Genomic DNA, 26032 nt, shown 5'->3' on the forward strand with positions numbered 1-26032 from the left:
AGCACAAGTCCTATGAAGAGCAGCTGAGGGAACTGGGGTTGTTTAGTCTGGAGAAGAGGTGGCTCAGGGGAGACCTTATTGCTCTCTACAGCTACCTGAAAAGAAGGTGTGGAGAGCTGGTAGTTGGCCTCTTCTCACAGGTAACCAGCTAGAGGAAATGGCCTCACTGTGCACCAGGGGAGGTTTGGGTTGGAAATTAGGAGACATTTCTTCTCAGAATGAGTTGTCAGGCATTGGAACAGGTTGTCCAGAGAGAGGATGGAGCCACCATCCCTAGGTGTGTTTAAAGAAAAGTTGGATGTGATGCTTAGAAACATGGTTTAGTGGGTGATATTGGTGGTATGGGGATGGTTGGACCAGATGATTTTGAAAGTCTTTTCCAACCTTAATGATTCTATGATTCGAATATTCTGAATTGGAAGGGACACACAAGGATCACAGACCAACTCCTGAGGTAGGACAACCCAAAAGTTAAACCATCTCAGAACACTGTACAAATGCTCCTTGAACACAAGGTCGTGACCACTTCCAGGTAGAGCCTGTGCCAGTACCTGACCACTTTCTCAGTGAAGATTTTTTCCTTATGCCCGTCAGAACATCCACTGGTGCAGTTCTAAGCCTTTCCCTCACATCCAGTCACCAGAGAAAAGAGATCAGCTCTTCGCTCTTTGCTGTCCACCTTTTTCTTTAGAGGAAGCTATTAGGTTACCCCCTCAGTTTCCTATTTTCTAAGTTGAAGAAGCCAAGTATCCTCAGCTGCTGCCACAAATCATGTCCTATAGGACCTGTCCTTTCATCATTTTTGCTGTCTTCCTTTGAACACATTCTCAAATTTTTGTGTAAATCTTATTTTGTGGAGCCCTAAACCACACACAGTACTTGAACCAAAGCCACAGCAAGTATAGCGAGGTAATCACTTCTTTTGATCAGTTAACTACACTGTGTTTAACACACCCCGCAATATATTGCTGTCTTTGGTATTGTCACATTGTTGACTTTTATTGAGCCTTCCATTAACCCAAAACCCCCAGGGCTGCACTCCAGCCACTTGCTCCCCATTCTATGTATGAAGCCAGGTTTGCACCATCTCACGTGCAGAATCTGGCATTTACACTTGTTAAATTTTATATGGTTGTTATGGTTGTACAATTCTGTAGTCTATCAATGTCTCTCTTGAAGGCCTCTCTGCCTTCAAGGGAATCAATAGTTTCTTTAAATTTAGTGATGGCCACACTAGCACTTGGTGTGCACTCACTGAAATGCATGATATTGGTATTTTTGTAAATACATATGCACAGTTTTACTGAGCTAAAATTAAATTTGGTTTTAAACTAAGACAATACCCTATCACCACAGTCTGATCATTTTAAATATATTTTATCCTCACAACACTTCTCTATTATTAACCTGCTTGTACAAAGGGGGATCATAGATGCATCAGTGACTTAATCTAAGTCACAAATAAATCTTGGTGCAAAGAGTAAAATTCAGACCATGTCTTGCAAATTCTACATCATGTGGCCTCAGAACATCAAAGCATTTCCAAAAAAAGAGTTCTCTGATCAGGTCCACAGACCTGCTTCAACAGGATACTTTTGTTTTTATTCAGTCTTAACTTCCTAAGATTTAGTCCAGGAATACAAACACATAGCGCTTACACATTTCCCTTGGATTATCTCAGAGCCAACCAAGCATTTATATCAGCTCCATGCCTGTTTTACATGCCTTCTTCAAGAATTAATCCCTGCTTGAAGCTATTGAAAGAGTTAAAGCAGTGATTCACCAGAAAATCACTGCATTCCCTTTATTACATTATTAGGAACATAGAAGCATATTTTAAAATATTTATTTTTTTGTATTTCAATAAAGTTAAAAAAATTCAGGTAAAGTTAATGTAACAGTTTTTTTGGGGAAAAAAAAAAAAATAAGGTCAAACATGATCTAGCAGGGAAAAAAAAAAAAAAGAGTAATAGCATCAGCGGGGCACTGAATCCAAACTTTTGCTAAGTAGTTAGATCACATTTGAGTATTATTGATCTATTATAGAACCGGATACAGAACAGTGTCCGTATTCCCATACTTTTAGAAAACACTTTAACAGTACCACAAATATTTTATTTCACCTGTTTATTTGAATATAATGAATAATGAATTCATTCCAATTATTAAAACGGCACAGCACAACAATGTCAAGCCAAAAAATGTTGTGTTAAAATATTTACTTGTACTCTTAGAACACTAACAGTCTATCTGTGCTAAGATACTACAAATTGTGCATTTCTGAGTAATTACTGAAATTCTCAACTTGCTAAGTAATTCAGCCTTCAAAGTTACAATATGCCCAAGGCTGCAATAGTCCTTCAGAAACGTAACACTCCTCACGCCCTAGTATTTAATTCAAAGTGTTTTGCAGGGATCCCATTTAATCGATCCTGCTGACACTTCTTTATTTACAAAAGAAGTTTGTAAATAAAGTTAAACTATGCAAACATAACTAACTTTTATCTTGAAATGTAAATCAAAATAAAACTGAAAAAATCCCAGCCCACTGCCTTTATAACTAAAATAGTTATGTGTGTTTTTGATCCAAGTTTCCATTTTTAATTAAACAAGTTAGTAGTTTTACTAAATTGTAACTCAGGGGTAACATCTTCGCTCAAGTCAAATAAATACAAAATTCCCCACTAAGGTGAGTGAGGTCAGGATTGCCCTGTGCATCTACCTACACAAGCAGATCGATTTCCAAACTGACTTGCTACATTTCTGCTTTGGCACGTTGGGTATCTATGTTCACACCACCTTATATCACCTGGTTGCCTACACTTATACACTTAGTGCAATTTATGCTGACTATATATTGTTCTGTGACACCCCCTCTATGAGCCCTCAATCAAGAGCTGAAACATAAATGCGGTAATAGTTCTATAATGAAAAGGTAGTCAGATATCTACTCCAGCATCAAATTAAATGTGTTCAACTTACCAAAGTCAGATGAATTCATTTCTACTAGGTTTTCCAGTCTGTATATTTGCTGCCTAATTAAAAGGATACAAAGGTTTACAGTATTTGTTATAGGTAGAAGTTATTTACATGCATTTTAGTAAAGTTTTAAGCATAAAAGAGAGAGGTAAGGATTATTCTTTACTTTGTATTTCTGAAAAAAGCTCATACAAACATAACCTGGGAGATAGTATAGCGGAAGACTACAAACACTTCTACATATGTAGGAATGATAATAGAGTTTATTCTTGGTTTTGAGACATGAAACAGAGTAACAACAAATATAAAATTAGGTAAATAGCAGGGAAAAACAAACACAAACAAACCCAAAAGCCATTCATTGTAAGTGATCTTTTCATAGATGTAATAACTTCATATTTCATCACAAAATAAACCTGGAAGTTAGCCCTCACAGCATACACTAAGTTCATCTCTGAATGAGCACTAGGAAATTCTGCCAGCAGTTTTTCTTTCTTCCTCCACAGAGCAGTCTGCTGCTTAATTTGAGCACAAAGGGTTAAAGGCAACAATTATAACAGAGTAAAAGAAGTGTCTCTAAAAAAGTTAAAACTCAATTCAGTTTTGGGGCAGGAGGTGGAGGAGGAAGAGATTTTTTAAGGCTGCTAACTGCCACTGGAAATGAAAAATAAAGAAAAGCAGTAACATCGGTAAGTACTCGTCCATATTCTGCAGCAACTGTTATTTTCAAGTGGTCTTCAAGCATAGTCTCCAGAGAGACAACATGGTAATAAACTGAATACATGAAAAGCACAACTGCATAAAACATACTGAAAGAAAATGGGGAAGGAGCTCTCTGCCCTATTATAGTGTCGAAGTATTATAGTGTCCTTAAGTGTCAAAGCAGCAACTACTGAAAGATTCAAAAGCAGGATACTTGGATTCAACGCAGATCAAATGTTCTTAGGAAAAATAAAAAACACTTTGGAAACTATAAAGAACTCACAAGCATCCAAAGAATTAGGTTCCAACCTGCATATTAAAGGGCTACCACATATTAAAGTTACCTCCCTTAGCTCTTCCTTGCTTGTATAAAACCATGTCAGCTACCTAAGATTGGAAAAACAAAAATACACACAAATGGCTGGAAGTACTCAAAGCTCAATTTCTGCATGAATTTTTCAGTTATTTCAACAACATAGAAAGAAAAGAAGACTAAAAATAGAAGACTTTAAGAGGGCTGTGGTGGCCAAAGGTTAAAAAACAGATAGAAAGGAGATGCACAAAAAAAGGCTCTCCACTAAATTGACAGAAGATGCAATACAGTCTGCTCGTAAAGTAAACTCACAAATGGGGCATGACAAGCATAACAAAGATGTCATCAGTTTAATAAGCCATTTTAATTTCATTTTGCATTTGTACCTCGAAGACTGATGCTCATTAGTTGTTACTCATTAAATCATTTGATTTGCAGATAAATATTTGCAGCTAAACTGGTACTTCTGTTTAGTAATCAAAGATACATTGTCTTACAATACACACAAACAGTTAAATAGCTCTTACTTTGATTCACATCCTCAGTCACAAAAAAAATACAGGTAAAAATTCTTTTTACTATGCAATTATTGTTTTTAATTTTAGGTGTGCTGTATTACATATTTATTAAAATGTTAAATAATCTTCAATATTGTAGACACAAAAAAAATTACTGAGTTGCCATTAGCATGGATTTGAACATAGATATTATCTGTACTTGATAAGTTGAACTGTTCCCAGCTATCTTGTTCTCAAGAATCAGTATAACTTGTACTTTTCACATATGATTTCTACTCTGGAAAAGGAACTTTCCTGCCTTCAGTTGTCAACTGGTCTACAAATGAAAGCATTCCATTTTATGACTGGACAAGTGAACTGAAAGATAGAAGATCTTTGCAAATTTGCAAAATTAACGGATCAAATTGGATGCTAAAAGGGATACAGTGTTTCTTTCAACCAAGTTATTCTATTTGCTTGGTTATCATTTTTTTTTTTTAAACCACAGTGAAGTAAAACCTTGTGTCAAATTAGTAGAGTTAAATAATACTGCTTTTAATACACCTATCATCTATGCCTTCATGTTTCAATAGCCAGATCCTGCTAATAATGTTTCACATCACACTCTTGGTCATACTCTAAAAGGATGGAAGAACCTACTGCAATGGTAGAATATATCACATATTTGTACAATCATACAAGAGCTCCTCTTCCATCCACTCTGTGTGCTGTACATTCTGAGGATTATCAGTAGCAAAGAAGATTATCGGTGATCTGTGTATTTGCATTGACCAGATTAAACATCTGTATTGAATTAATCACACTGAGTAACTGTATCTGAAGAGATTGCTGAAGCTATCCTAATCCAAACAACTGAAGAAAGTGCTGCATCAAGCATTTAAAATACTTAATTTGTAACCTCCACTCTTCCTTTTGCACAAAAAGTCTTAAGATCTTCAAAAGACAATTTTGATTAGATGTGTAGCAGAATCTTATTCATGGAAAGGTTAACACAATTTATTCAAATACTGCTGAAGCTAGAGCCTTCTGAATTGATCACAACACAATTGTAGTAACTGTATTTATCAGTTTTAACTGGCGATGGCTAAGATTTGCTCCACGCTGCCTAGAAACTTATTAAGTTACATAGTATTACAAATGCGACGCAAGATTTCTGATGCAAGATCTACTTCTTCCCTTAATTCCACTTGTGTCTTATTCATTACTTATGGTAGAGTTACATAGATATTAAAATCTTTGTACACACATTGCATGGCCCACAGTCTATTAGGATTTTACTTTCAAAAACTTGAAGTTTGTTCCATCCTTAAAGTAAACTGGTATAATTACAAAGAGGATTAATCACTAAATACACTTATATCATCATACCTGAGTAATCCAAATAGAAATCCACAGGATTCAACTAGTGCCATTTCAGTAACCCACTGAAAACCAAACATGTCCACTACATCTTCTTCGTAGTCATTTGGAGCAGGATCTAGTCTCAGCAAAACCCTGTAAAACAGATCCAACTTTCCTTAGTAATAAACTGAAATAACAGAATATCTACTGCTGGCTTGTATATTACTGATATTTTATAAATGTACCAGCAATGCATAGGAAGGTGTAGAGTGCTCTCAGAAGAGAGGCTGTTATGCCTTTTTTGTAAAGCAACATAGCATATAAAGTATGACAAGCTTTAGCTTCAACAGCATAAAAATATGGTCTAGTCACAGGGCACAGTAAATTTTAGAAATGAAGGAAAAATCAACAAGATACTACCTTACAGAGGGGCCCATCTGAGGCATAACGTACAGACCAGCCATAACAGAAGAGACCACTACATTAGGTAACAGTCTGAGAGTTTATGCTTGGAATTTGTTAGTGTATACTATAGGCCTAATAAACAACTATAGAACATATATTTACTAGTTTACGGTATGTCATTTTAATAATTTTTATATAAAATACACTGATAAAAGCATACCAAGAAAGCACACTTTTAGGTATCTGAATTGATAAGGGTCACAGAATGCAACTTCATTATTATAACTTAACCTAACACTAGGCCATGGCTGCCCTTTGCTCTGGCTTAAGTAAAAAAATACAAAAAAAAAAAAAAAAATCAGAGCTACTATTTTATTCAAACTGAAGAAAGTCAGGCATCTGTATAAAGTGTAAAAACAAGTTTTACCTGAAGTATTTTATATATTTACAAAATTGGTATGTTAAGAAAAGTATTTCCCTAATGCAATAAAAAAGATTTAAAAAAAAATCACAGCAAGGCATATAATAAAGACAAAGATTTCAAGAACTATTTCAGAATTTTCCCACTGACTTTCATAAAATACTTCAGCTGAATTCATTAAGGTGCAAGAAACGTCTATTTTACAACCAAAGAAAATGTTGTGGGCAAGCACTTGGTTTTTATTATATTATACACTAAATTCATATTCTCCTTGAACTATGTACTATTACCAATTCAGTCCTCAATCAAAGGCAAAAAAAAGCATCTGCTGAATAATCAGCTCAGTCTCCCACAACATCTGTAGCTCACTTGGTAACTGCCTAAACATTGCTGGGTTTTGAAGCCTTTAGCAATTAAATCCAGTTACTCCTGTTCTAGGTAATGAAGACAGAGGAGTCCCTCACATGCAGGCTTTTCCAGGAGTTTACAAACCAATTAGATAAGGTGAATAAAGGACACAACAGAATTATCATGATGGTAGTAACTTGGTAAACCTGTTTACACAGAAGTCCCTGAGCGAGTTTTCATATGAAATTGTTTCTGTCATGGAATGCATTCTTTGTCAATGTGGAATCCACTGCTGATACATCCACAAAAACAGACTCTCTCACTCCTGTACTTGACATTAATGTGAATGAAAGTGCTCTGATCCAATAAAGATATGATAAATAAGGAAGGGATTGGGGGAGGCAGGGTTTTAAACCCCTTTGAAGGCTTTACAGAAAAGCCTGTGGAAGTAAAACAAACAAAAATAACAACACAAAACATAACACTTGGCAGGAGAAAGCCACAGTAAGTAGGTTCAACAGCATGATGGAATTAGGAAAGAAAAATTGTGCTTTTTTCCTAGAAAAACAAGACAACCCCTGCAGGATCAGCAAATTACACAGACAGCTAAGCTGGATCACAGACAGAAAGAAAGCATTAACTAAAGCAAAATTTTACAACTTCACAGAAAATACTTACTTGTTACACACGACTTCTGAACCTTAAATCCAGAATGCATGCAGAGCTAAAGCTTTGAAAAAGATGGTATTAAAGCTCTGAAGTGTACTCCCAGAAGCCTCAGAAAGCTGGACAAAGCAGTTTGTTTCTATTACATGGATAACAGAGAAAGGGACAGTATCCAGAAGAGCATACAACTGGAAAAAGCAGTGCTGCAGCCTCCACAGAAATTTAAAGGTTCTTGGATACTTTTGCCAAAGCCAATTTTGAAGTGTTTGTCCACAAAAGCTCTATCAAGTCTGTAACAATATCTTAAAATAAGCTCACAAAACTTGGAACTGGACAATGAACTCAAAGCAGAGTATCAAAAAAATTGCCCACCGTGCTTTGGTATACCTCGAAGCTAATAATATAAACTGAAGAATAAACTCATTTGGAAACCCTCTCAGCATTTCAGAGGTACCAAACAACAGTGGAAATAAATATAACTTTTAGTATGCTGTAACTCAAAAAAAAACAACAAACCAACATACCTCTTAAGAGACCCACTTGCTAAGTAAGATTCTGCAGAGAAGATTCTTCCCCCACTTTGGTTGTCTAAAGCACAGGAAAAACAAGAAGGCTTTGAGTTCTCATTCTCCACCTCCATTGCCATCTCCAAGCTTTCAGTGAGAAGCGGGGGCGTGAAGGAAGCCATAAAGTCATCATCGTCCATTGTTTCCATCTCTTCCAGAAAACAAACAGATAATATTAATTAATTAAAATGCAACAACAACAGTATTTTTTATAATAAACTTCTCATTTTTACAGCCCTCCATAATCCTTCAGCTCAAGCGAGGACAATATCAGCTTAACCACATCAAACTAAGATGCCACCACAAAAGGAAGTCATCTTTCCATGCCCTGCCATGTAATTCTGGTTTGTGCAGCTTCATCTACCCCATCCTAACCTGTTCAGGAAGATACATCATCGAAAAGCTAAACCTAAAAAAAAAAAAAAAGATAATTCATTTTCTTCTGGCTCAGCTCTATATATTGACTAGTTATGATGAGGTCAGACTAGCAGTAGGCTAGAGGAAGTGGCAGGGACAAAGTACAAGGAAAAGAGAATGGACATGCAACACTTTGCAACACTTTAGCAACCCTTTGTTCTGTGGCCAAAGTAACTGTATCAAGAAGACACATCATGTGTTACAGGCTCCCAGTTGTCCGTGTCTTTAAGGCAGTGTTGCAGTTCGAGTTCCTTCTGAGAAGCAATAAATACCACACAATAATTACTGAACCTCGAAATGCTGAAGTTAAAAGGCTTAGAAAATGACTGAATTTTACATAGCCAACACCAAAAGTTTCTACAGAAATTCTGACCTCCCAGAAGTCTGACTGAGGGACACAGAAGCAAAAACAAAGAGGAAGATCACATCCAAAAGAAGTACACTGCACCCTCAACACCAGTGAACCAGTTTACACATGACAGTGGAAGAGCAGAACTTGGCAAGAGGTAGCACTAAGTTCTACAATGATAAGAAGGTGATATAACTAAGATTATTAAGTCTAAGCTAATGGTTTTTAAAATAGCTTAAGTCTTTAATCGCATAGTTGGCAGGTTTTGTACCGCTCTCGCATAGGCGAACTCACACTTGCGGCCAGAGGATGGTAATGCAGAAGCTGGACTAGAAAGGGGCTCAAGCTTAAAAAACAAAACCAAAACAAAAACAAACAAACAAACAAACAAACAACAACAACAAAAAAAAACAGCTGAGGTCCTGTCCCATTTTTCTGCCCCCTTCCCACTCCTGCAGAAACACGTAGACAACGGGACACGTAGACAACAGCCCCACCGCTACCACACGCTTCCAAAGCTGCGTTCCAGGCACCAGCAGCAAGCACCGTACCGCGGCACACGGAGGCAGACACGGCCCTTCGCGGTCACGGCTCACAGCTCCGCTCCCCTCCCGCCGCCTCCCCTGCGGGCCGACCCTGGGCGCCGCGACGGCTGCGAGCCCGCAGCAGTGGGGCAGGAGGCGAGGCCGGGCCGGGCCGCTCGGTACCTGGGGGCGCCACTACCCCCAAGGGCTCCCGGGCGCTTTTCCGTACGGCCCGCGCGGCTCCGCCGGGCCAGCGCTGCGCAGGCGCCGCGGCGCCCATTGGCCGCCGGCTGCTCCTCCTCTTCCTCCGCCTCCTCCTCCCCTTCCCTCCCTTCGCTGCTCCTCGCCTCCGCCCTGCGTGGCCTCAGCCCGGGCGGGTCGGGGCGCCCCACAGCCGGTGGGTGGTGCCGGTGCCCGCTCCAGCTTGCCCCAGCCCCAGCCGCTTCCCGTTGGTGCCCGTGCCCCCAGCGGGCTCCTCATGGGGCCGTGCTCACATAATTACAGAATGGGTTGGAAGGGACCTTAAAGCCCACCCAGTTCCACCCCCCCTGCCATGGGCTGGGACACCTCCTGCTAGACCAGGCTGCCCAAAGCCCCATCCAGCCTGGCCTTGAGCACCCCCAGGGATGGGGCACCCACATCTCTTCTGGGCAGCCTGTGCCAGGGCCTCACCACTCTCTGACTGAATAATTTCCTCCTTATATCTAATCCAAATCTGCCAGCTTTTAGTTTAAAACAGTTCTCCCTTGTCTAATTATCCAGTTGAGCGAAGAGTCTCTCTCCATCTTTTTTATAAGTCCCCTTTAAGTACTGGAAAGCTGTTAGTGCCTGGTGGGCTCCTCACAGGCTCACTTCTTGAATTCAGTGGGGGCTTCCTGCCAGCTACTTGTCCCCTCCCTCTAGCTGTTGGTCCCTTCCCCTTGGTGACCCCAAGTCCACTGTGTTTGCTGGCATGGGGCAGTTGTTTCTGGCCATATCTCATCTCAGCCGACTGCCTTCTAGTAAATCCCCCAATCACTCTGCCACTTCTAAATCTTCCAGTACGTCAACAGTCTGCTTTTTCTGATTCCTCTTAGTCTAGCTGTCAAATTTCAATCCCAAAACCTCATTTTCCTCCTCTTTTTTTTCTCTGCCACCTCACCTCATTCGTTCCCATCCTTCCCAATAGCAAGTGGTCCTAGTCATTTCTGATGCCTGACAAACCCTTACCCATCCTCCCTGCATGGTCAGGCAGTGCTCCTGGCTCTAAATGAGCAATTTTCATCGAGCATGGGAAGTATTTATTGCATTTGAAACCCAAGCTGGGCTTTGCTGTTCTCATTTACCAAAGTCTTCATTGGCTGTGTCAGTAACCACAAGTGTAGGGGCCAAGGAGAAGATCCTAAAGCCTTTACCTGGCATGACCTAGGTTAAAATAGATACTGTGTACTTGGTGGCTTCTGGGTCTTTTCAACATTTATTGCATTATTTTGGGTGTCCTGATTTGATTTCATTTCAGAATGCATTTCAAATTTTGCTTGTGTGTGTAAATCAGCAGCGGTGCCTGAAACTTTTGTTCCTAGCAAGAAAGTTACTATAAAAAGTTTTGCCATTGCTGTTACAGCTTGCTGCAAAAACTCTCTTGTGATTAAAAATGCTTCGTTTGCTCTTGTGTATGCAAGAATCCCTCATTTCCTTCTCTAAATTCCTGTCTAATTAAAAAAACAGTACATCATGGTTAAATAAAACTGTACCCTGGATAACCCTGATTTCCATATGCAGATTTATCTGCACTGACAGCCCCCTCTCCCTCTCTTAGTCTTTCTATTTCCTCTCTCTCCCTCTCCTTCTCTCTCTCTCCCTCATTCTCTTTCTCTCTCTTTCTCTCCTTCTCTCTCTGTCTTTTTGTCTCTCCTTATGTCTATTGCATTGTGCCTGAATAATTTTCAGGGATTTTTTTTTTCCCTCTTGCACGCACATGCTAAAAGAACTAGACAAAGATGCAAGGTGTTTGCTGCAGTCCCTGTCTCTAGGAAAAAATAAAACAACAAGAAAGCTCATGATTGCAATGACACCTTTTCTTTTCTTTCTTTCCTTTTTTTTTTTTTTTTTTTCTTTTCCACTCATGCTCGGTGATTAAACTTCCCCAGGATGAAAAAGGAGCTGGAATTGAAATAGGGCTGAGGAAAAGACCATTGCAGCAGCTGCAGTCAGTGGTGTCTACTGCCAGATGTGCTAAGGTTCCTGGGCTCCTTGACACTAAAAGGCAGCATAAAAATATTTGGAGACAAAAGCTGCATCCTCAGTGATGATTCTCTTTATTTAACATGGCAGCAGGCACCGTGTGGGAGAAAATCAACATGCTGGATGTTGAATTGGACTTTCCTCCTTTCTAGGATGAAAGGATGTTATCTATCCCGTGCCAAGAGGGAGCTGAGGTAAGAGAGCTGATCCAGCTCCTGCTTTTTCATCATATATTTTAAGCATCTTTTTTGAAACAATGTATATATAGATGTTTATATATTGGTATGTTTGTATATTTGTGTATTCGGTTTCAAGTCAGTAAGTGGTACAGGGTTGTTTTTTTTTTCCTGTCTTCACATCAGCCCAGAGAAAGTTAATTTACAATATATATTCAGAGCTTGTTCTGAAGGGTCATTTTGTAGGTTTTTTTTGAATACGTTTTTGTTTCCAAAGAAGACCTCAGCAGTGACATCATGGTCGACTGCTGATATTAAAACCGATTTGCAAAGTCTTAAAGAAAAGGCACTAACTTTGCAACATGAAATTATGCTTAAAGATTCTTAATGCTCTATTTTTTCATTGCGTTCTCAATATTGGAAGTCTTATTAAAGTGATAGTGAGATTTTTTTTTTATTATTTTTATTATTTCTAGCACAGAAGCGATGAATGCTGCATAATTAAGTACAGTATTTAATTTGGCTGTTGTGAAGCAAAAGAATAAGGTAATAATTTTTATTGTACTAATCAGACTCAAGATGTTCTCTGTGTTAATTGGGTTAAAAAAATTGCAGTACTTATTAGAAATTCTAATTTCACAATGCAGCACTGACAATAAGCTCAGCCAGTGAATTATTCACATCTTTAATTTGCTCTCTTAATGACAGTGTTCTGTAATCAGAGTGCAGAGACTGCTTCCTATGCATTATGTATGATGTTCAGGACTTAAATGCAGGACATTATGAAGCCTCTCAGTGGCTCAGTAATTAGTTTTCCACAAGACAGGGCTTAGATATTCACAGATAAAAGTCTACAGTTGAGATAATGTTAAGGTGGTGACTCATGCTAACAAAAGCAGGGAAGTTCAAATTTAATGCTGAAACTACTCTCCATTCTCACTCATTGTGCTTAGGTGCAGGGGGAGGGGAAGAAAGTCTCCAAAACCAGCCCGGGATGGTGAGTACAGGGCAGGCAGCCCAAGGGGGCAGGCTGGGGTTCATTTCACTGGATATCCCTCTTTTTGGCAACTTTTTTAATTTGGAGGATGGAGGTGGAGTTGTGCTTTGTGGCTTTTTTTTTTTTTTAAAGGTTGAGCAAAGAGCAATAATGTACACATCATTAGAGACAGAATGTCTACAGCAGAGACTCCCTGTATTTTAAAATTTTCAGTTTTATCTGAAGCAGAAACATTTGTAACCTCTGTCAAATGGCAGTGCTTTGAAGAGGAGCTACTTTGTTGAGTGCAGAAACTTTGAGAACACCTGATGCTCACTGTATTGCTGTTGTGCCATTCTTGGTTGTCATGGTCTGTACTCTATATGCATTTTACAAAACGTGTTATTTTTCTAACAGTTCAGTTCTCACCATCCAAAACATGATTTAAAATGCAAGTTTGTTCTTTTTTTTTTTTTTTTTCTTTTTTTTTTTTTCCTTCCTTGTATCATTCGCATGGTGTTAAATCAGATGATTGAAATGTAAGAAATTTGCACAGTTTTGCAATTTCCCTACTTATATATGCTGCTTACTGTAGAATGAAACAACTCAGGAATGTTGAAATGAAGTTGGAGAGTGTTACTTTTTCATACTTAGTGGCTTGTCAGACTGGCAGCCTTACATTTATCCTGAGCTCTCACAATAGAACAACCATAAATTTTATTGGAAATAAAGTAGGCTGACTAGAGGTAATTTAATTATTTTGTGTACTGCTCTGAAGTAAACATATTCTCATGCAGTGTTTACAGGATTATTATTCTAGTGATTAAAGATGATCTACCATTAAAATTTTTAGACTTAAAAACAAAAACAAAAACATACAGTGGAATGAAACCAAACAACAAAACCACCCCCCCCAAAAAAAAAAAAAAAAAAGATCCCACTCAATGCTCAATGGTAAGGTACAGATACAGGGTTAAGAATTTTGGGTACATCTAGAATTTTGAGGGAAAACAATTTGAAGCTAATTTATTTTGAAAATTTCCTTCAAAGACTACATCTGGAATTCCATGTTATTAGCAGCTGTTGCTAATATTGGCTAGCTCTAAGGCCATGGAACCAGTTAATAAGTCACAGCTTTTGGCAAGCAAAGTGCTGTATGGTGTTAGATGTTAGATTAGATGTTATGTTTATGCATAGTCCAGTCCTGGAAGTAATTATTGTTGAATTGTTGAATAAAGAAGTTGCAGACTAGATCAATGTAGCTAGGTGATCCATAACTAAATTATTGCATCAGAATCCAAGTGATCGTCTTCATGAAGAAGTTGACTGAGTCATTTGCAGAATATGACTTTCATTCCAAGTCAAGGTCCCACATCTAATTACACTGATGTGTGGTATTGGTATCATACAGCTGAAAAGGACTCCAAACGTGTGTCATGCCCACCCCCTGACTCTTCCTTCAAAGCCAGAATCAATAAAATTTATCTTTCTTAATGGATGCTTGCTGACTTTCTCCTTAAAGATTTTTTATGGTTAGTTACCTAAACAATCTGTTTCAGTGTTTCATTTGCCTTACCATTAGAAAGTTTTTCCTGATTTCTGATATGAAACTTTACTTGCTAAAAGTTACTTGCACCTGCTACTTTTTGCACTGTTTTTACAGGGAATTTATTTTACTCTTTGCAGCAGACTTATGCATATTTGAGATCCTTAATCATATTCTCATTGTTTTATTCTCTTAATAAATCCCAAATTGTTCTTTTCTTCCTTATTGAAAGAAAAGGTTAGTTTTCTCTTTTATGTCAGATCACTATTTCTTGTTGCTCTCATCTGAAATGCACTTCTCCAGATTCAGGCATGATATTACAACTGAAATTCTACATTTTCATTTAAATAAAGGTAATATTCTATTTTTATTTTTAAGGAAGGCTTAACAATATGACTTTCATGTTACAGGTGTAATGATATTTGTTAATCCAAGATACAATCTAGAACAATATGAAAAGATTTGTTTGAACAAGTTTTTAGTTCACAGTTTTATGCTCCAATGAGTATCCTTTAGGGATAAATTATCCAATAGCCTTAACTCTCATGGTAAGTACCTGGCTTTGACCCGATTAATCATGTCCAGATGTGGGCCATCATACTTAAAGCGTAAAGTCCTCAGTGGATTGTTTCAGAGTGCAGAAGCATTACTGAAGTGTCAAAATTTTAGACTGTGCCCTGTACCCTGCTGTAAAACATCTTGGTAGGTTAGTTAAAATCTGAATTTTTCCACATATTCCCAGTTGGATTGGACAATCCCAGTTTGAAACAATAAGAGTATCAGGTGAGAAAACTACTTATGGAAGTAGCAAGGACATTCATGACAAATAGGAATTAAGGTAGTGCAGCAAAAATGAGTGGTATGCTTTAGATTAAAAAAAAAAAAAAAAAGGCTAGAAAGTTAGCACATTCCAACTAGCCTAACAAACTCATTTTACATCTGAGTTGTGTATGTATGAAAGAGCAAACCGTGGTTTATCCAGGCTGTTATGGTAAAATGAAGGTCAATTCATCTTTAAACCTGAGTAAGGAAGGGCCCACTATCATTCCTAGGTCAGAGGAAGACAGTTCATGCATGCTTGAGTTTCTGTGGAATGGCAGGAGAACATCACTTCTGAAGCCACAATGGAAGAGACATGGCTGAAAAATTAGAGATGACTTGTGATATTTACAGGGGATCAGCGCTAATGTATACCGATCACGAAGACATAGTGGCTATCAAAGAAAAGTTTAAGGGCTTTTATGTGAATGCACAGGTATCTAATTCATATGTTTAGAATGTTACACTTTTACTGTCCTCTTACTTCCAGTGCTTAGGAATATTGCAAGTTTTTTTGGAGTGATCTGATTCATATTTCTGTACTTGTTGTAATATCAAAAAGCCAAGAAACTATTTATAATGCAGTGCAATTCTTAGTAATATATGTAATAAAAAGTTGAGGAAAATCAACACACAATATACTTACAGGAGTGCTATTTTCTGCTTTTATATTGCTCCAGAATCAAGCACCATTACAAATATTAGGTTCTGAAGTGGTATGATGATTTAAGTATTTCCAAATGTCTTCTCCTAATCTAGCCTAATAATGCAGTCCTTTCACATGCATAATTTCCATGAAAATCAGTGGGAATAATACACTGTAAAAGGAATAATGGATACATATGTCAGAGTGTCTTCCTTTTGAGTCATCATCTTAACTTGGGTGGCAAAGAATAAGGCTAAGCAAAAGAAACAAATATTCAGGGTGGATACGAAGAGAGTTATTGATAATATTTTGAATTCCAAATTTATTTGTTTCTCCTTTGAAAGGTATAAGTAAATAGAATGACAGTAATCAGAATATCTGATAGACATCTCAAAGGCATTTATGTTTACCAGTGTTTTCCAGGAAATATTGCACAAGTGGATCATATGCATTCCATTCTGCAAAATTCCATATAATTTACACAATATGAAGAATACCAACCTATGTATAGGTTTTATAAAGTACAATAGTGATAAATATTCATACTATAATCTCAGTTTGGGCTTTTTTTGCAAAGTTAAACTAGAAATAGCATAAATGTGCTGTATGAATTAACATATTCAATCTTCTATAAAATGTAAATCTATAAAATATTACAGTTCTTATCTACATTCATAGTAGACCAGAAAATAATAGTAAGGATACTTAATACTGCACAAAAACATCTTGCTGCTTCAAAACAGCTTCTCTTCTGTCTTGTCATCTGCTCATATTTTCTGTACTCTCCATGTACAGTGTTCTCTTTTAGTGTTCTCTGCAACTTGCTCTCATGCTAGGAATTATTTCATATTCCTCATTAAAAAAGATTGATCCAGCTTCCATTGTTCACTTGCTAAATTTTCAACCATTCTTCTCAAACTTTTCCCCATGCTTTGTTTGAAGCTCAGGAGGCTTTTACTATTCCCAAAGCATCCCTCCTTAAAACTCTCTTTTGTTATGTTGTTGCGAGTTGGCAACAGTTAGGCTGCTGATGCCCTTGAAATCTCTTCTTGTCAGACTTTCTTTTTTCATTATTTTCACATAGTATCCCATTTCTTGTATCTCTGTGTTCAGATTGTAAGGTCTCTAGTGAAAACGTGTTTTTTCCTGTGCTTGTAGAGAAAATCAAAAGGAATCTTAGGTTCTGTCTTAATACAACAAATAATCGCAACAGTAGTAATACAAATAATGCACACTGCATGGTTATTTAAACTGCTAGTCTTGATTCCTAGTAATGCAGACAGACTTTTGAACTTCTAGCAACTTATTTGCAATTAAATTCCATCTGGATCCTGGGAAATTGTCAGGTTGGTGCAGTAGGAAACTAAGGAAGAAAGAGGCTGAATACACGCAAAGCAAAACTTATCCTCAAAATATTTCAGAGAATTCAGTGCTCTTTGTTTATTATCTGTGCTTCTCCTATGTAATACTCCTTCATCAAAAGGATACTAGGCCCAATAACATTTATGCTGGAAGCTTTTCGTCTCTTGTGTACATTAATTGGTTCCTACAAGACATACTCTGTAGGTAAGTCTGAAAGATTGTATCAGTCCAAATGCAGACTGAGGGTTGGTATTTATTATTATTAGTAGTAGTAGTTTGTTTATTTATTTATTTTTCCAGGAGAAACAGCTTTGGCTGAGAGGGGCTGTGGTGGAGCAAAAATTCTCTGTAGAAAGGAGAGATCATAAAGTAGGGTGGGAGCATCATGGTGCAAAGAGGGGTCAGGATGTTGAAAGGCAATGCAGCCTTCTGGTGAGCTGGCTGGCAGAGGGGTCCATGATATGGACAGATATGGAAATGTCACTGAAATAATGAGGACTCTTAGAACCATGAGCTCTCGAAGATAAATGTGTGCAGGCTTTAGAATCAAGGTCGGGCTGGGAGAGGACTGTCGGGACCAGGCAACATCGACAAGGAGGAGTCTGTTCAAAGAGTGTGGTAGAGAAGATGATCCACAGTTGTGGAGGAATCAGTGCTTTAGAGATGTAGAACATATGTTCTAGATGTTGGAGGATGCATTTCTAGCCATCTGCATCTTGGTGTACTGTATGTTTGTTGATATGTCTCTGTGGACAATATGAATTTTAATGCAGGTTCTCTCTCTTAGTTTGTCATTAGAGCATGCTAGTGGCATCTTATGCTCATTTCATATGATTTGAAGCCTCCAGAAGGCTTCTAGATACTCTAGGGAACTTGTACAAGACTTGAGCAAATGTCTAAAAACAGGTTGGTATGAAGAAGTGTGGAAATTAACAAATGTTTCCAACTGTCAGTGAAATGAAGTTCTGTTGAGCATCTGTCTAGTGAGATTTCCTGAAAAGAGGTAGAGAAAGAGCTGATTTTTAAAATGGAACAGGAACAATCTGTTGAAGGGGTCATTTAGTATGTGGCCTGACCAAACATCTTTTACACAAAACATCTTTTTATAGCAGTATTGTATATCTACATTTGAAAGGGAAATTTGTAAAAATACTCATTCTTACAATGAGTTCTGTATTGAGGTCATCAGATTTCAATTGAATTCCTTAGTTTTATTTTATTTGTCATTTCTTTTAGATCATCACTGCCCATTTCATCTTTTGGGCAACGTTATTATGATTTCCCATTGCTCTATTTTTTAGAACTTGGTAACAATACAATCATATAGTGCCAAAGCTTTGCTTCATCCCTTCATCCATTTGTATTTCATCAGCCATCATATTTATATCAGCATGTGGGATGACATTATACAAACTGTGTCATAGAACTACTTTTTAGCCAACTATACTAAGAACGTGCTTATAAAATTATTTCCTACTGTCTTTTGTTTGTTTGTTTGTTTCCCAGAGAAAAGCGAATGGTGGAGAAAGGAAGTCCTTTTTATCTAAAGGGATTCTGAAGCCTAATAGGAACCAACGAAAATAAATGTTTTAAAAAATGTGAATGAAAATCAATATGGGTTTTTGGAAGATAAGCCATTAGCCAGTACATTATTAAAACAACTATATATAGATATCACTTTTCATTAGCTGCTCTCAAAGCCTTTGCCAAAGTAAATGAGCTTAACCTTCATTTTGCAGATGCCCTGGCTACCTAAACTTTAAAACAGGGTTGTAAAATGATGTAATCTTTGTTTTGACAGCAAGCATTTAAATAAATTTGGCTGGAAAAGACATTCTGGCTGAAGAGTTGGTAATAGCAAACTTGAACATGACTGTACAAAGGAATTATTCTGAAGTTATCTATCATGGATTAAAAAGGAAAAGTTTTCTTCCTGATAAGTGGTATCTAGCCTTCAAAGAGGTAGATCTATATGGTAACTGAAAACAGTGCTACTGTTATAATCCCACCTCTAGATGTTCATGCTATAGTCTGGATATGATTATGCGTTTCACTATCATTCTTGCAGAGAAAAGTTTTCTGAGATTGGAGGTCATGATGGTGTCTGATGACAAGATCTGAAACCTCCAGAGGCAAATTTCTTCCTGGGAAGAAAGCAGAGGAAGCTTGTCCATCTGCCACTGGAGTAATTTTCCACTTCAGAAGGTGCCTTATGTTTCATTCTGTCTACAGTATGTTTAGTAAACACACACACACACACAAGCTGCAAGGAATTATAATTTTCTTGGAGATTTCTCAGGATTCCTGATGAGAGTTTTGCATTGTAGTTTACCAGGTGCACTTATATGACTTAGAAGTGCATTAAACATTAAGCTGTCCTTATTGTCAGTATGACATGTGAAGTTTAAGTTTGGAACAATGGAATTAGAGAGTAGTGAGAATAAATTGACAGCTGTCTCACTTCAAGCTTAATCTGTAGAAATGAAAATACATTATCATGAAAACTGTACTGGAAAATGTGTTCCACATTAACTAGTGGGCATGAGTAATGAATCATATATAATTGCATGTTGTGTATTCTAATAGACTTAACAGGATATACCAAAATACAGAAACTGCTATTTCTGAAAAAAAATGAACATGATACGTATGTATTTTATAACAGTTTAGATCTAATAATTTAAAGTAAATTGATAAAAGCTGTAAAATTGTGCTAAAATTGTATTTTAATTACCAGTCAACCTTACCAGTAAAACAACACACCAAAGGTATTTTCATTTATCCTCTGCTCAGGCCAATGTGGTTATCAATAAATGGCTATATTTAGTAGACTAAATACTAAAAAAATAACCCCTCTCAGTTCAACAAAGAGTGCAAATACAAGCTGATGTTCCATGAGGTTGTGGCAGCCCCATTACAGATGTAATGAGGAATGGGCCTCTCTTCTCTCTCCAAGCCAATACATCATACATGTTAACACACCAGTTAAATTGGTCACAGCTGTGCGCTGACATAGCAGTGCTCACTACTTCTGGTTCAGGAAGTATCTTGATGCAATCAAGATTGTGGGATATCTTGTGCGTACTCTGCTGCAGACATAACAGCAGTCCCTCATCATACTTTTTTGGATAGTAGACTTTGCAAACTCACATTTCAAAAGATGCTTCTCAAAATATTAGTTGATAAGGCAATGTAGTCTTCTAATTCAGTAGTTTCAACAGTGTTTATGAACTTGTTTTTATTGCAGCTCAGATGTAAAGGTCGTTAATAAAGTAAACTTGTCTTGCAAGACTTAGTATGATGTACCAGTTGGTAAGAGATTCTTCCAGTTAAATTCTACTTCAAGTGGCAGTAATAACAGAAGCAGTATGATCCATCTCTTCTTAACAGCAGTGCTCTTCAGCTGCTGCTTTCAACCTATGCTCAGGATTGTGTAATGCCTTCCAGAGAGATCTGGTAAATGGAGATAGTGTAAATGGAGATAAATGTAAAACATACCTTATGTCTTAAAACACACGATCAACATCTTAACAGGATGTTGTACATGAACATGTTTTGGTGCATCTGCTCGTCTGTTCCTCCCCTTAGATAGTACAGAGAGGTCAGTTATGTAAGGAGAGGTGTAGAACTGCTTCCTTTCTAGACCCTATATGAGTCACCAGCAGTGTAAACCTCTGATGACAAATATTATGAAGATAACATAAACTCCATGAGATGAACACAATTTTAGGCTTACACAACACAGAATACCAACTGCTGCTAGAACATGCAAGGGAAAGAATTATTTTATGCTTATTTTATTTTTGTTATTTTCCCTTTGGTATTCTCTCCTGACTGCTGTCAGAGATGGTGTCACTGGCAGGATGTTGAACTTATTGGACTTCTGATCTTATCCCATTCAAATGCTCTAAAGGCAACTGTCTGTGTTATACCAATCAGCTGATCCGAAGGATAGATAACTAACTTCCAAATACAAAGAATGACAGCGTGGCATAGTAACAAAATGCACATTTCCTTATACATCGTACTGTAGATATCTGCAGCACATCTTGGCAGAATGCTAGCAAGAGTAGAAAATAGTTAAAATACTTACCATCTTTTGGACATCTTTTATGTGCATGATGTTTGATCATCAAGAACACTGAGAACTAGATGGTTTGTCATGGTGAATAAAACTTGTGGAAGTTTGCTGCCTAAATCCCAGAATATAACCCAGGGAATCAGTGCTCTCATAGCTGCCTAAATGTGCATGTGCCTTATATTCAGGACATAGATATTACAATGTTCCTAAATTCCATAAACACTTAAATTTAGTATGACCGTTTTCTTCTCTTTAATAGCTGGAGATAAAAAAAAAAAAAAAAAAGTGGTACTACAACAAAGCCTTCCTCTTTGGAAGTGTCTGAAATGTTTTGGGAGAGGTACTTAGGATACTGCCAGTGCAGATGGGCAGTACTAAGGTCTACATAAGTTTCCAAGTGTGGCCATATCTCAGTTTTCCTGTAGCTGTTTTTAGTGATCAGGTTGTAGTTTGAGGGGAATGACTGGAGAAGGGGGCGGGTGGGTGCTGGGCCTGTTTGTGCTGAGCCACGAATGCCAAATCTTTAGGGCAGGGCAGGATCAGAGAGAGGGGCTGATTGCACTTCAGAGGGAAGAACTGGTGTACTGGTCTATTTGTATACCTTGAATAAGAGATTTTTGGTTTAAGAAATGGTTCTGTAAGGCTAAAAGCACCCTGATATCATATGGGTTTATATTTGTGAATTGTAGTTTTAACTGAATAATAGTCAGACTGCAGTATAAACTCACTATTTATTAAACAAGAGAGAATCACTTTGAAAGACAGGCACTGCTAAGTAAAGGCTGTGTTCACTTCATCGTCTTTTAACTAGTAGACATGTTCCCAGCTGCTTGTTTTTACAAAGTCTGTAGGAATGTCATATCTGTGAGACCTTTTCCTGTGCATTGAACTCAGATTGAATTGGTTACTGGGAGTGATCAAGAGGAGCTGAGCAATGCAGAGACACCTGTAGTGTTACAGGACTGATTTTTTTTGGAAACCATGTGAAAAGGAACAGTAGTCTTTGGTCCAAGGAGCTTTCTGTTCTCTAGGAGTCTACAAAATGCTGTTAAGCCTGGTGTCTTAGTGAAGACATGGTGTTTCTTCCATTTAAACCCATTTAAATATACTCATTATTTCTTATTCATAGAAATCTGATCCATATCCTGAAGAATCAGGTCAGGTGCCAGGCTTCTAGGAGTAACAGCTTCCAATGGAAAGCTATTACAGATTATTCTCTCTTCTCTTACCCTAAAAAACTCCACTGCATACTCTGCATTATTTCCTCATTCTTCTCCATTCTTCTTTTCTCTATTCTTGTATGGACTATAGTATTTACTGTTTTACCCTTTTCTCAAACAATTGTTTTATGATGGATTATTAACACTTCCCTTGTTTCAAATAATTCACCCCTTTCCCTCACTACTTGATCATCCATGGCAAAAACTTCAGAAATTATTGCTAATTAGACATTTTGTGTGCTTTTTAAAAGCATCACTTTTAGTTCTTAATGCTTTAGAAATCTTTAGAATTTTGGTCAAAATGATGTCATTTCATGTTATCTCTGTGTAATCAATTTTCTCAGTCTAGGAAAATAAAACAAATATGTCTAGCAACACAAAGAGATAAATAGTAAAAAGTTGACAGTTGGTAATGGTATTTTGCTAGAATCATCTTTGATAACAACTCCTTTGATACCTGTAATATGTGCCCATGAATAGCCACTGAACTAACACAACACATCTGCTGCTTTGGCTGAATTTAAATATTCTGATCTGATAACCTTGTAGAGAAATTTGCCAGTCACCTAAAAGTAAAATTCACATACCTGTCCTGAGCCATGAAAGAAAAACAGACTCCACGCAACCAGAAATGCATGTCAAAATCCAAATGTAGGAACAGATTTTAAGTGTTGACTGTTTTTGTATTGCTATGTTTTATGTAGAAGTTGATGGTTCAGAGGTAAAGAATACTCAAATTATACAGGTTAATGTGCAGCTACTGCCTACAGTATAGCTCTAGAAAAACAAGCAGAATTGTTTGTTTAAAAATAGATTTACTGATAATTGCACAGACAGCATGTGTAGATGTTATAAGTAAGTAATAAAAATTTACATGCAAGACCTATTCATATTCCAGATTCTTCACATTTTCTAGAATTCTTCACTTAAGGAATGCTTAAGCAAGTGTTTCTTTTATAGTATTACAGGCAACAAGTCATTTTTAGAAAGTATTTTGTATAAGATATGTTGAAATTCATTTTCCAAGAAAAAAAATAAAATTGCACTCTTACATAACAATGAATTTTCTGTGATAATTCTTGCAATATATTTTCTTCTGATTGTTGTCAGTTGTGTTTGAGTGAAGCTTTTACCCTAATTTAGTTTATTCTGTAAATAAAAGACTGTCATATTTCTAGAGAACAAGGTAATCCAAGTTCAAGCTCTTTGACAATGTGCCTTTGAAAAGCAATGCTTTTCTGGTCTCCTCTCTCAGTAAAGGGATTAATTAATAAGTGTTTTCTTCTCTGGAAATCATTGAATGGACTTAAACATTTTTACTGCTTTATTAAAATAAGTGCAATTTAGATTTTATTGGAGAGTTTGTTGGACTTAATGAATTGTAAACATTCTATTCTTTTTCATCTTATGCTGTCTAAATTTCCAGTTATTTATTAGAAATGATTTTGACCTTATGACTTTAAGAAGTAAGGTTGTATAATTGCTACAATTTTTTTTTTTTTTTTTTTTTTTTTTTTTTTTTTCCCTAGCTTTTCCAGCCTGGCTTCTTACTGCAGTCTTTTGGATCAGTATATTGAAATGATGATAACCATAGTCTGTGCTGGGATTTTACTTGGTTCAGATCTTTCAACACTGAGAAACGAATGACTACTTTGTTCTGTCAAAGTCCGTTTTTTGAATCAGAAGGGAAAGTGAAAACATTTCTTTTGCAAACTTTGTTCTCATTGGAAATACTTAAATACAGGTTGATTTTTCATTCTTGAATATCATTACCCTGATATGTGATGTAATTCTATATGAGGTTAGAATATTTTCCTAAATCCAGACAATGAAACCTTCTACAGAAAAGTAAATAGTTCTGATGGCTTGTTAAAATCTCAATTGCTTAATACTGTAACAGCTGGTGCAGACTTGAGACCTGATGTAGGATTTCCTGCAGCTGCTGCTTGAAGAGACTTTGCTATTTTTCCGGGAAACTTGCATGGGAACTTTAGGACCTTTGAGACCAAAGTTGCTGGATTTGATACAGAGCTGGAGGAAAGTCAGTATGGGAGCATGAAGAAGAAATTGTTTGAAGTGCAGCTTTAAAGTTGCTTGTTGTAGCAATTTTGGGGACTGACACAGACTTACTGTAATGTTCTTGGAAAATAAACAAAGCAAGACCTTATTGTTTACAAATGTGTGTGCATTCAAGAATATATCCTAAGTATATTTGTAGGTCTGTGTATGTCTGTATGTGTCTGTGCATAGTTGGTTACACTTTTGTTTTCTAGAGGGCTTTGACACTATTCAGTTTATTCCTCTGCTTGATTTGTTTGGATGAATAATAATAACTTCATTCCACAAGTAAGGGAAATGTAGAAGCTTTTTATATACTTCGTGTTTTTATGGGCTTTTTGTGTGTGCTTGTCTGTTTATTCCTTTTCCTAACCATAGGAAAAGTTGTGTTGTAATAAGCTTACATTTTTTCTTTTTGATTAGATTGTTTTAAATGTTTTTACAAGATGTTCAGGCTAAGATCTTGTGAACCAAGATGATCATATGTTGCTGTTTATTCTCAAGCTCTCAGCTTTTAGGAAAAATGAGATATAGGAGAAATGAGATACGAAAGATTCTCAGGTAAATTGCGTGCTCTGTATGTCTGTTGTCTGATCATGAATTAGAAATACGGTATTCTGTGCAAACACGAAGAAGTAAAACTGATAAGCATATCCATGAGGGGAAGATGGGTAGTCCCCAAGACAATTACTGTATGAAATCTGAGTCTTGCACATTTTCTATGAATGACATCGGTGGCTATTTTGGGTCTTTCTTCTTTTCAGATCAGAAGTTCTAAGGGGCTGAGAAATCTGTCATATCTAATATGCCATTTTCCTAATATTAAATGTTTTGTCAAAATTCACAGCAAGCTTAGGAATTTGACTGTTTTTTTCCTTATCCATTAGGTGTCTCTCTTTAAAATATTATTAGGAGTTTTGGGTAGTCTTTTGTTTTAGCATTTGCAACATATTTTTACCTTTTTTGTTTTCACCTACTTACAGACTTTACATATACAACAGCTTTGTTTCTCATTGGGTTGCTGTTGGTGGTGTTGTTTTTCACTAGGAAAAACACATTCTATACATGTTCATGCCTTGTCTTTTGTCTTTCCATATATTTTCTCTTCAGATCTGTTAAAATAGTGTCTTTGAGTTTCAGGTTTGATGCCAGAAGTTGCATCTCCTTTCTTTACTGCCTCTTATGTACTTTGTGCCATTATTATTATTATTATTATTTTTTTTGAATTGAAGGAAGAAAGCTTAAATCTTTCTTTGGCAGTGTTTAATTTTAAAGGCAGGCAGAAGCTATTTTTTTAATATGTTGGCTGCATAGCTCCACTACTTATCATTAAATTCTTTTTTTTTTTTTTTAATGTATTTTTTGTTATACCTGAA

The 26032-nt window shown here is 37.0% G+C and overlaps 1 protein-coding gene across 2 annotated transcripts in view; it reads right to left on the bottom strand.

Moving 5' to 3' along the window:
- The window catches only part of MMS22L (MMS22 like, DNA repair protein), a 96427-nt gene extending 85677 nt beyond the window's left edge, over positions 1–10750 (bottom strand). The window contains exons 1-4 of one of the 2 annotated variants that reach the window (XM_032185592.1): positions 10691–10750; positions 8218–8410; positions 5881–6006; positions 2983–3035 (exon numbers count right to left, since the gene is read on the bottom strand). In XM_032185592.1, the coding sequence (XP_032041483.1) occupies positions 2983–3035; positions 5881–6006; positions 8218–8408 (370 nt within the window). In that variant the 5' untranslated portion in view covers positions 8409–8410; positions 10691–10750. Of the gene's footprint in view, positions 1–2982; positions 3036–5880; positions 6007–8217; positions 8411–9576; positions 9771–10690 lie in introns of those variants that run through there. The other variant, XM_032185591.1, reaches the window with a different exon arrangement.
- Between the last annotated feature and the right edge of the window lie 15282 nt (positions 10751–26032).

This window comes from Aythya fuligula, chromosome 3, assembly GCF_009819795.1.
Source record: "Aythya fuligula isolate bAytFul2 chromosome 3, bAytFul2.pri, whole genome shotgun sequence".
NCBI classification, from domain to species: Eukaryota; Metazoa; Chordata; class Aves; order Anseriformes; family Anatidae; genus Aythya; species Aythya fuligula.